The sequence below is a fragment of the Coturnix japonica genome, chromosome 2 (genome assembly GCF_001577835.2).
Source record: "Coturnix japonica isolate 7356 chromosome 2, Coturnix japonica 2.1, whole genome shotgun sequence".
NCBI lineage: Eukaryota > Metazoa > Chordata > Aves > Galliformes > Phasianidae > Coturnix > Coturnix japonica.
This window is the reverse complement of record NC_029517.1, coordinates 87,006,520-87,018,910: the sequence shown is the minus strand read 5'-3', so window position 1 is coordinate 87,018,910 and position 12,391 is coordinate 87,006,520. Positions and strand designations below refer to the sequence as shown.

The following is a 12,391-nucleotide window of genomic DNA, read 5'->3' as shown; positions in this document are numbered from 1 at the left end:
GCAGTATGGATCTTCCTACATAAACCTTTGGTAGCGACTTAAATAATGACAAAATAGCTACAGCCTGGACAGTAGCTGTCAGGTTTTACTGTAATAATACCAATAAACATGCTTTGAGCCTGTAGACTGTGCCTGGGCTAAAGATTTTTCTAGATCTGTATGGCCCTGGGTACACTGTAGAGGAATGATAAACTTTTAGAATATAGTACACCTCTTCATTTCATTTCATTTTCATTGCTTTATTGAATTCGGGATGTGGGAAAGTACAGAAAATACTGAACAAGGCGATACTGGGGAAAAACAGGTTTGGAGGTCTCTTGTGCATTGTTTTCTCCATAAAATTAAAAATAAGTCCGTTACTGTTTATCTCATTTTATAGAAAACGACTTGAAGCTTCAGAAACAAATTCATTTGGGAATGATGTATACAATGTAAAATTTGAGAAGAAGGGAGAATATCCTTTGTTTGGCTGCAAATACGATTTCCACTTAGAAGAAGTTGTTGATGTCCCGGAGTTCTTGGTTTATTTTCCGTTACTGGAGGAGTAAGTTGAGTTTTGAATTCATTATCTAATGAAAGCAGCAAAACAAAGTAAGAATTTATATAGCTCGTGTATTTCTGCAAATGGTTGCAGAGAATCTTGTTTTGTCTTTCTTATGTTTTTCAGTTCTTTGTTTTTTGTTGTCACTGTAAATGAAGAGTTTTCTTGGATTTCTGTCCTAGACTGTAATCTAACCTTTTTTCTGTTGCTCTCAACTGAAGGTGCTCTGGTCAATGGCTGCAAAGACTTATCCTAGGTCTTATATAGGGATTTCTGTACCTGTTGTGTCTGATCTTGCTTGTCTTTTCCAACCTTTGTTTGAATGCTCTTAGATTTTTTCCTTCTTCTATGTCTTTTTCTGTGAGCATACATTTTGCTGCTACCACTGCATAAGTTCAGATTGGCCTTTGCTGGTCTGTCTTCTTCTGAGATACTGACAAATATTTCCACATTGGCTTTTTTTTTTTTTCTCTGCCATTCAAACTCAATATGAACATAAAGCAAAGTTGAGCTTTCTCTTAAAATCTGTATATTTTCACACACTTCTCTATGAAAGGTTTTAGTATTAGTTGCTAATGCCTGTAGCTTCAGTGTTGTATAACAACACTGTAAACATATGATTGAGATGTAAGGCACTAAATATTATATATATTTATAATATAAATAATAAAGAGGATTCCTTAATATGTACATAATAGCTGATGTGGCAGATGTTGATAACTGACTTGAGTCCTGGAGTTGTTTCTCTGTTGAGATATTTATGATGACTCCTGTATAGATTTTTGTTTAATTAAAAGAGAAAAAAAGTACACTTTATGATGATAATGCAGATATTTTCATCCAAATTAGTTTACTAAATGATGAGTTCTAGAAAGGCTGTGATCCCAGTGAATACCATGAGATGTCACCGTGGCTTAAAATGATTCCTTTGAAAATAAAGCTACAATAAATTTATTGTTATATTACAATTATTTTGACAGAATGGCAAAGAAGCATGGTATGAAGCTTGTTTACAAAATGACATTTCGGGAATTTTATGAAGAAAAAATCAAGAACGAGGAGCATAAGATGCTGCTAAGAAGAATGCAGGCCTTGGAGGTAAATGTGGAGTTACTATTTTCTTTTGTTTTCCAAATAGTACTTTGTATCTTGTTAATTATGTGTGAAATAACTGAAATTCCTGTTACAAACATTATGCAATTTAAGCAAGGACCACCAATAAAAGTACTGAACTCCTGTGGCTGAAAAGGGTTAGGGAAACCTAACTTCTCCAGCATTGGCACCTCTCCTACATGGACTGCAGCTTCCTTCGTGGATTATCCACCTTTTGTGGTGTGGAATCCTATGGCATCTGCTCCTGTGCCTGCAGCAAAGGGTGATTTAGTTCTCAGTGGTCTTCCAGGGAGCAGCACGCTTCACCTTGGTCTTCTCTATGGGCTGCAGGGGAATGTGCCTCCAGTGCTCCTGCCTTCTTCTCAGACCTTTATGTCTACAGCTGATTGAGCAGTTCAGTTTTGTAGGTGAAATTTTAATTTTGAAGCAAGTTTTCATTTTTATTCAGTAGTAAGGAGAAGCACGTGGTTACTGGTGTTACTTGACCAGGCATGCTGGTTTCTGTAATTGTGCACAAAACCACAAGGCCTGTTATCACACCATAAGAACTGTAATACATATCTTCAGCAGCAAAGCTGAAAGTTATGCCTTTGTGCAAGAAGTACTGATTGAAAATCAGAAACTAATCTTCGTAGGAAGAAAAGGAAGGCTTTGTTTATAGAAAGAAAAATGAAAGAAACTTAACTGTAACTGAGTTTATATTTTTGTCCAGTGTCCTTGCTTTTTATCCTCAAATTGTTATACTGGATGAGGGTAGCAGCTTATGAGGAACTTTTTAATGTCATTTATGAGGCTTTGGCCTTAGTCATGGTTTCCTGTGCTTTCCCTCTTCCCACCAAATGTCAAATTTTTTCAGCATAAAGCTATCTAGTTGAGTATGCGGTAACATATTAAGCTTAGTCGTGTGGGCTGTAAGTAGATTTCACTGCCTTTGTTGACTCTAAAGCAGATGGTGTTCATACTGCCAGTAACGTGGCAACAGACCATCTTATATATCAGCATCTTAGAAAAGTGAGAGTTGTCTTCAATTAGTGGCTATGTCCAACTGAAGACAACACTGTTAATTATAGGCTGCTTTGCAGTAATAGGTATCCCTAATAGGTATATCCTAGTTCTGCAGAAACAGGTGTATAATTGTGGTTATAGCTCCTGTGTATTTTTCAGGCAGTTTAAGCATTCCATTTGAAGTCTTACAGTTACTTTATTTTCAGTAGTCTGATCAGGACTGTCAACTCCATCAGTTCCTGTTCTGAAGGAGTATATATCTAGTGTGTGTTCATAATGAACTTTTATTGCTTATTCTGTCTACCCTTTTTCAGACATGCAATGGATAAAAGTTAATTTATAAATCCTGAGTTTTAGATTTTCTGGGAGAGCAGGCAAGTTTTGGACCTGTTCAGACAGGTGCTTTAATGGAAGGATGTAAATGTAAGATATTTTAGTAATTAATGACCTCCATTTTGGGCCATATTGTTGTAGACCCTTGCCTGATATGAATAGTGTATCATACAACAAATTAATATTTTTTTCTTGTTTTTTTCTGTTTTCTGCAGCCATATTCTACGTTTGGTGATTCCAGACTTGCCTCTGATAAACCTGATGATTATGAGCATGCAAAGGAGTTTATTAAAGATGGCAAGGCAAAGTTACCATTGGTAAATAGTCTCTCACCTCGTGTCTCAATCAAGGCTGTAAACTTGTAGATGTTTCGTACATTCTTTGTTTCAACTGCTGTGAAATTGGTGTGAATCTTCTACTCATGTTCTAAATATGTACTTCTTTTACTATATATATAAAAGTCCCACATTGAACGGGAGAAGAAGCCTTCTCTCAGCATCTGAAGTCCAAAAATTACAAAAAGAAAGTTGCCACTTATAAGAAACAAAGCTCATGGGCACGAGAATGGCTGAGTCAGACCAAAGATCTCTATTGACTGATGCTGCTTTAACAGTTGGCCAATAGCTGTTGACTGGGAATAAATGTAAGAAAGAGTGTATGTGCTATGTTACCTAAACAAGTCTTTTTTTTTAATAATGATTTTTAGAAGATGAATTGTTTGATCAGCATTGGTTGGTAAGGTGTGTATTGATTAAATAATGCCCCAAATGAAGGCACAAAAACATCTTGTTCCTTCTTCCCTCATACTTCTTAATTGGTAAATGGTATCAGCTTTCTGTTTCCACCTCTATCATGCTTTTGTCTGAAAGACAGGATGAGAAGTCTGCTGGCAGATTTTTTGTTTTGTACAACATATGAACTGGCTTGGGAGTTGGTCTGCAAATAGTGCTTTTGTGGTGCAGTGGGAGGTGGAGGCTGGTAATATTCCTGGGGAATGTGGCAGTTCTTTGGCATAGGGCCTCTCCTTGGCTTCTACATGAGTGCTGGGCAACTTCAACCAGCAAGCAATTGGGTCACACTGTATTGTAGAGGCACTGAGGTGTCCCTTTCTGCTATACCTGTGTTATATAAGTGTTTCCCATTATCTAGGCTATCCCAGTTCCCCATCATCCTAGTCAGCGGAGTTGTATTTATCTGTGATCCACAGTAATGCTCATCTAGTGCCTGAAAAGCCATCTAATGTGAATGGTTAGAAGTTTGTCTGTGAAAGATTGATTACTCTGAGTTAAATACGTTGTTTAATCGTTTCCTCATATTTTTGGGTTTTTATTTTTATCCTCTTCTAGGGAACACTGAGTAAATCTGAATGGGAAGCAACAAGTAAGTATTGTTTTGAGAACTTGATGTTAACTGAGTGACTACTGTGGAAAGCAAATCAAAGTCAGTTATGGAAGAAAACATAAATTTTAAATGGATGTGTTATTTAAATGCCTGTATATAAATTAGGTAGTGCAGACATAGCAAGAAATTGATTGAGGGGAATGCATAAAATAGGTTGAAGTTTTGCTTTATGAAAGTACCTTCTAGCATGTGGACTGTTGGGCCAAAAAACACCTTGGGGAAGCTTTTCTTAGTACATGAAAAGAGGATGCTAGTGGAAATCTTCCATTACCAGCAAAATAATTCTTCAGATATGACACTTACGTATACTTGGATGTTATACCATTACCAGACAACTGGAAAATAAATTGGAAAACCTTTGGAACATACATTCATTTAAAAAAATCCAACAGCTCTGGTTTGGAAGACTGACTTGAACTTTGCTTTTAGCCTGTAGTGGTTAATATGTTTCAGAAAGAAGCAATTAAAGCATGGATGGTGAAAAGGTGTTTGGATGATTTATAAAGGGAGAAGTCAGTTCCTCATGCAGAAAAGGATACAATATTATTAATTATGCTTTAAGATATGTAAGAATGTTTCAAGGAAAACATTTGCTGTGGATTTTTTTATCAATATCGAAATATTGAAAAAGATTATGAAATATTTACATATAATAGCAATTTCTAAGGGTAATAATTGTTTCCAGGGAGACTGTTAATAACTGATGTATAAACATAGCCAACCAATAATTGCATTTTTGCAGACCATTGTATTTGTTGTATTAGTCATTAAAAAACAAACAAAAAGGCAAATTAATTAATGAGTGGAAAAAATCTTAAGGTGTTTGCTTTTAAAAATTACCAGTGGTGTGATTCATAAGGTAAACATTAATTGAAGCAGTGTAAAAGTATTCTGTAATCTACATATTTATTTGAGAGAGTTTTTATGCCTCTAGAGGTTCAGTGATGACCGTATCTCCAGAGTTCTAGTTTATTTATTCCTCAGAGAGGTTTGGAATCATCTGAAACTCTGGTTCAGAACATAAGCACAGCTTGCTCATTATTTTTGTTTGCATTATTGCTGAGGAATACAGAATAGGCTTGTCTTGAAAGATTTCCAGTGTACCAAGGCATCTGTTAAAACAGATTTGGAGTTTAAGTGGAAGTCCATTTATTTTTGAACTCACAGTGCTATAACATATCTGTCTGGTATGAAGCATAAGAACTTCGGGAATAGCTGGCATTGATTAAGTGTCCAAATAAGTACTTTCATTTGGTGCTGTGGACTTGTCCGTTTCTGAGATTGCACTGTTCTGCAGCTGAGAAAATACCATCTGGCATTTTTAAAATATCACAGACAACAAAATATTTACAAGAGGAAAATTGAATTTTGTACTATGGATATATTCAACTTTTAATTGAAAGTGAGGGTGATCATTTGACCCCTAACTGTCATCACTGCCTGTAGAAAGAAATTATAAAACTTAGTTGCATGTGATGTTTTATGCACCAGGGGATGTTAATTATGTGTAAAATGGTTGAGTGATTTAAGCAGCACTCACATTTCAGTAGTATCATTAACTGAAGTTGCTGTTGCATCAACAATATCAGCTGTACTTAAAGTATTTGCTTCTGTGCACAATCTAAGCTCTGACTTGATGTTTTAAGCCATGCTGCAATCGATTGCTAGGGTTACCTGTTGGGACACTACGACAGTTCTTATAGTATCAGCAGTATGTTAATAGCTTGTTTGGGCAGAATATAAACCAGCTTAAATCTTGAACATTTACATGAGCTGGGGATTAAAGCTCAAACTTGAAACGCTCAATTATCTTTTCTAGGTATTTACTTGGTATTTGCCTTTGAGAAGCAGCTGTGAAACTTCACATACTGGACTCAGCAAGAAGAGATCATATCCATGTGCAAGTTGGAGCAGTCAGAAATCCATTGTGGCAACTATTTTTTTATTTTTATTTTTTAATTATCCAAAGCGTGCAGGACACTACCAAAACCGAGAGCAAGCTCACGATTCTGAGTTACATTGCCTGTCTGTGACAGATGGACTTGTGTGTGTATATATAAGAAAGATTCTGAACCAGTCTTTTTAAGCATTTGTAAGCAATCTGAATGCTCTCAAAACTTACGTTTTAACTTTGACAACTTTATGTTAGAAAAAGATGTTTTGTTAGTCTTATGTTTGTGCTTATCAGCCTGATGCTGCACTTTCTGAAGCTGACGGAAAATGGCTGTTAACAGTTAACTTCGGTGATGCAGAATGAGGGCCTAAATATTGTAATAGTTCAGTTAGTTCATAATGTGATAGATTGAGACATATAGGGTATGTCTACATTGCATGCAGAGCTAAGTGACAGACAAAACCCAAGTCAGTTTGAGTACTTCCCGTGCTGTGCTCCAGCCTGCAGTGTAAATCTACCTTAGTGATATTCATGATGTAGTTTATGTGGTAAAGTTTAATGATGTTTTTGGTTGTTGTTTTTGTTTTTTTTTTTTTTGCTTGCTGATATGTAGTGTCACTTCATGGTGCTTCCAAGATTAAACAAGTTTGTTCTGTACAAAGCTGCTCTAGAAGAACTGATTTTCTGAACTTTTAAAAATCTTTCCATCATTTTTCCAAGTATGACTATACAATAATCAATAACAGCTGCTGAGCTTAAATTACTGAACATTTTCTATTATATTAAAGCCTGTCCTGACTTTTTTGTAGCTTTAATGTCTCTTTGAAACTTACTAGACAGATCTTAGGATGTGTCTTGCTTGTTTCATACAATTCCAAATAGGTTTGGCAGAAGAATTAGCTCTTAGTGGTGATGGGGATTTCACTACAGTCCTTAAAGCATTAAGAACGTGATCATGAACGAAAAAGGGAACCTGTATAACAGTTGAGGGTACTGGAAGTTCACTCTGGTAGGGATGGTTTCGTATGTGCACACACACCATTAGATGTAGGAAATAATTCCAAAATGGGAGCCAAATATTTTGTTTTGGAATATAAACTGATGCTGTTGATAGGCAGAATGATACCTAACTTCTGTCCTGCTGTCTTCCACTCTCTTGGAGCTGGGTTGGGGTTTTCTGGCATGGTGTTTACTCCTCCTTCATCATGCCAGTAGCTACCCACTAGTGAGAAGATGAGGGTTAGTACTTCAGTATTTTTCTCTCCTTTCTTGAGCTAAGAGATGCTTTTTGATGCTGTTGACTATTCTAGTTTACATACAGATTAAATGATAGTGTTGATGGTGCACAAGTATTTTTGCAAACCTGTAATAAACCTAAGAAAGAACAATGCTATCAAACTTTCAGATTATTTGCGTTTATAGTCGTAGAGCCTTTTCTCTGTAGTTAAGTCATACACCCTCTTCTGACTCTTAATTTTTATTTATTTTTTAATTCTCTAGACAATTATATATAACCTTCACCAAATCAGTACTATCACAGTCATGAGTTCTAGTCAATTTTTAAAGTTTTTTTTAGTTTTTTTACTAGAAATAGTACTTAAGAAACTACCTGAAATGTGCCAACACTTAAGAAGTGCTGAAATGTTTCACTGAATTTCTTGTGCATCAAAGCTCTTTTGTTAGATTTCTTATATTGAGTTTCATTTGAAAGTACATAGTTATGCTATTTTTTGGAAGAAATTAGAATAATAAAAAGGGGAGAAATACAGTGGAGTGTTTTCCTCCTTTTAAGCTAATTTCATCATACTGGAAAGGAAAATTATGGAATGGTTGAGATATGGAGGAGCACCTCTGGAAGTCTCTACTAACCTTTCTCCCCTCCAAGCAGGAAACCTGTGCCATTGCATGGTCACTCCCATAGTAAAGGTGTGTTTGTTTAGATGGCACCTCCTGTGTTTCAGTTTGTGCCATATGCCACCAGTCACACCTTCCGCATTAGCCACACATGCCACAAGGGCATGCTTCCCCCTTGACTTGTGTTCATTTGGAGTCCACCAGAACCCCTAGTTCTTTTTCTGCAAGTCTGCCTTCCAGCTGGGTGGCCCACAGCATGTACTGTTCCTGTCGTTGTTCTTTGCCCAGTAGAAGAACTTTATTATATGAGGTCCCTATTAGCCCATTTCTCCAGCTTGTTGAGCTTCCCTCTGAATAGCTCCAGAATCCTCTCTTGTATTTGTCACTCCTCTCAGTTCTGTGTTATTAGCAAACTTGCTGAGGTTGTACTGTACCCCATGTAGATCACTAATGAAGATGTTGAACAGGATTGGTCCCAGTATTCACCATTTCAGTAGACTACTAGTTACTGGCTCCCAACTAGGCTTTGCACCACTAGTTTTTTGTCCACCTCCTTATCTTCATGACCTGACTGTACTTTGCCAGCCTTTTCTACGAGGATCTTAGGAGAGACAGTGTCAAAGGTCTTCCTGAACTCTAGGTAGGCAATATCCACTATGCTCCCCTCATCCACCAGGCCAGTCATTTCATGGTTAATCAAATTTGTCAAGCTTAACTTCCTTTTGGTAAATCTCTACTGACCATTTTCTTATCCTTTGTGTGCTGGAATTGTTTTCCAGGATTAGGTGCTCCATTACCTTTCCAGTGATTGAGGTAGAGCTGGCTGGCCTTGATGGGAATGACACTGGATTTTACTAGTCTGTGGGCGCCTCTCCTAGTTAAAATGATCATTAAAGGATTATCAAGAGTGGCCTAGCAGTGACACGGGACAGCTCCCTCAGCACTCACAGGTGCATCTCATCAGGATGTATAGACTTCATTAGTCTTATTTGTTTACATATTCCCTGAGCGGATCCTTTTCTATCAGGTTACATGTTTCTTTCTTGTTCCAGTTTTACTCCTGTTCTTTGGGACCTAAGGTTTGTGAAAGACAATCTTACTCATAAACAGTGAGGCAAAAGTGGCATTCAATTTCTCAGCATTTTTCCTGTCTTCTGTCACTGTGTCCCTCATACCATTCAACAGTGCATCCATGTTTTCCCTACTCTTGCTTTTGTGACTTAGGTACCTACAGAAACTCTTCTCAGTGTCTGATGACCTTGGCCAGATTCAATTCAAGTTGGAATTTTGGCCATTCTAAATGCATCTCCTCCAGAACCGCCGCACTGGAACTGCCACTGTCTATGTCACTGTCCTGGATGTCAATGATAACCGGCCCATCTTCCTTCAGAGCAGCTATGAAGCCAGTGTTCCTGAGGACATCCCAGCCGCCAGCAGCATCGTGCAGGTGAAAGCCACGGATGCAGACGAGGGGGTGAATGGGAGAGTGTGGTACAGGATTGTTAAGGGGAACGAGCACAACAACTTTCGGATCAACCCTCAGCAAGAGGGTTGAACCCTCAGCAAGAACAGCATCTGTATTTCTGTTGGTTACCTGTTCCTGTTTCCACTGTTTGTATGTATCCTTTTTGTGTTTGAGTTTTGCAAGAAACAAATTGCTCATCTATGCAGGCTTCTTGACATTTCTCCTGACTTCCCACTTGTTAGGATAGACCACTTTTTGTGGTTTGTGGGAAAGTGATCCTCAAATATCAAACTTGCTTTCAAGGGCCTGTCTTTTTTCCAGGATCTTATCCCACAGAACTCTTCCAAGCAGGTCTTTGAAGAAGCCAGAGTCTGCTCTCCTGAAGTCCAGCATTGTGACCTTGCTTTTCATCTTCCTTCTTGCTCTCAGGATCCTGAACTCAGCCATCACATGAACAATGCAGCCAAGGCTGCTTTTAATCTTCACGTTCAGCCCCTCCTTGGTTCAGTGGAGCATTTCTCTTTGGTTTTTCTATCACTTGGGCCAGGAAGTTATTAGTACTCTCCGGGAATCTTCTTTAGCTCTTGCCCTGCTGTGTTTGACCCTCAGATATCAGGGTGGTTGAAGTCCCACTTGAGGACCAAGGCCTGTGAATGTGAAACTGCTTCTAGGCACCCGTAGAAAGATTTATCCTCTTGTTCTTTGTTGTCAAATAGCCTCTAGCAAACACCCACGGTTATGTCCATCATACTTGTCTGCTCTTAAATCTTTGCCCATAAGCTCTCAGTTGGCTCACTGTCCGCCCTAAGGCAGAGCTTCGTGCATTACAGCTGTGCTTTTACACAATTGACAACTTTTCTACCTCACCTCATCTTTGTGGCTCATCCTTCCTCAAGGGCCTGTATTCCTCCATTGCAACACTCCAGTCATGCAATCCATCATGACAGTCAAGAAGCTGGAAACCACTTGCTCAGTCTGTGTAGAGAGCCAGCATTACTGAAGAATGTTTTTGCTTCCTTAGCCTTGAGAAAATCTCTGTAAAGTGGGCATATGAAAATCCTGTTTTAACTAATTGCTTAGTATGTTCAAGACTGCAGTGTTCTGTATATACAGTGTTGTATTGACAGAAAGCCAAACATCAGCACTTTCTATTTATGAAGGATTTGATGCTCATGGAAGATGTTTGTTGAGGTAAGGATGGAAGTCTTATTAAAAAAATCAGGCTGCCAGTGGCTATTGGCCCGAGCATCTTTTTCTTCTGTCTCCACTTTTCAGAGAAGCAGTTATTTCTATGTCCTGCAGCTGTTATATGGTAATGAAGTTATTTTAGCAGTTTTAATATAGGTTATGGTTCCTTATGGGTTTTAGGATATTCTACAACCCTACATAAGAGTGGTGAGGTGCTGAAACAGCTGCCCAGAGAAGCTGTGGTGCCCCATTTCTGGAGGTGTTCAAGACCTGGTTGGATGGGGCCCTGAGCAGCTGAGCTGGTGGAGGGCAGCCCTGCCCATGGCATGAGGTTGGGGCTGGCTGGGCTTTGAGGTCCCTTCCAACCCAAACCCATCATTTGGTTCTATGATTCTGTGAAAAAAGTGATGATACTAAACACTGTATTTGTGCAGGAAGTGTATCATGCTATTGTCAATTACTGTTGTATCAACACTGTATTTTGAGTTTGTTTTTGTGAATTACAGAGTAGTGTGATAAAAATTGCTGCAAGCACTGAAGCATGTGCTGTGTTTTGTATGTAAGTTTTAATCAAGTGCTTAAGGTGGCTTGCTGCCTTGTGGAATCTACTTGATTGGCTTAAAAACTCTCTTTGCTGCAGATCTCACATGTACTCCTGTTACAGTGTTTGAATAGTTTAATGAACACCTCAGTCCTTTGACTAGTAGTGTTTTTCTTTTGAGTCACATTTTATTTAATAAAGCACTCTCTCTTCTAATATACATTTTTATTAAAAAGAGTAATTATGCGCTGTCTTCTGATTGCTAAACTGTTTGTAAAGACTTTGAAAACCGTTAATTTGGGAAACACTAAGCTAGGTAGCAATACATTTAGAACATCTGCAGAGTAATCAGGATCTGATGATGAATCCGCTTTTGCAAGCCATTTATTGCTATAGTAATAATGCTTCCATGGGGAGAAATGGCTTGTCTAAAATTAAGCAGGTTTACCAGATGTCTTGCAATGTCAGTCCCCACTGTTTGCTGTCTGCTACAGATGGGAGCCTCTGTAAGAAAGTAAGGAAATGTAATGTAAGCTGTAAGAAAGTGAGGAAATATCTTCATTGTTACACATAAATGCAAATAAGTGTCCTGATTTTTCAGAATTACACAAAAATCAGGTCATTTGGGTGCCAAAGACATGGAGACAGAAGTTAAAAGTTCTTGAACAAGAATCCTCAGTTGAGATTTAAAGAAAAATATCTGAAATCTGAATCCTAGCACTGATGACATTATAAATATCTTGTGCTGAACTAAATACTGTTAAAATAGGGTTTTTTTTCCAGCTTCAGTGTGTAGAATTTAACACAGATGTGCTGGTGAAATGGCTTTCCCTTAGCCTTTCTTACAAGATACCATCACTGTCATAGATTTATGTACTGCCTTGGATGTTTTTGTTATTTAGAAAGCAGGTGTAAGACAGAACAAAGCTAACTTGATAAATAAGTTTTTGTTTGGTTATAGGTTTTCTGATGGTGCATGAATGCCACTGAGATGGAAGATGTTGCCTTTTCTGCATTTTATTAAAGCTGGTTCTCAAAAAAGTTGCCTTACTATTT

The 12,391-nt window shown here is 38.0% G+C and overlaps 1 protein-coding gene and 1 long non-coding RNA gene across 2 annotated transcripts in view; one reads left to right on the top strand and one right to left on the bottom strand.

The window, feature by feature from the left end:
* Positions 1-7,680, top strand: part of RNMT (RNA guanine-7 methyltransferase) — a 14,145-nt gene extending 6,465 nt beyond the window's left edge. The window contains 5 exon segments of the mRNA XM_015855149.2: positions 380-544; positions 1,522-1,639; positions 3,208-3,309; positions 4,339-4,372; positions 6,213-7,680. Of these exon segments, the coding sequence (XP_015710635.1) occupies positions 380-544; positions 1,522-1,639; positions 3,208-3,309; positions 4,339-4,372; positions 6,213-6,250 (457 nt within the window). The 3' untranslated portion in view covers positions 6,251-7,680.
* On the bottom strand, positions 6,871-12,391 carry LOC116652943. The gene is made up of 2 exons (XR_004306178.1): positions 8,528-12,391; positions 6,871-8,489 (listed from the first exon to the last, which is right to left on the bottom strand). It is a non-coding gene; the product is annotated as an uncharacterized LOC116652943 (long non-coding RNA).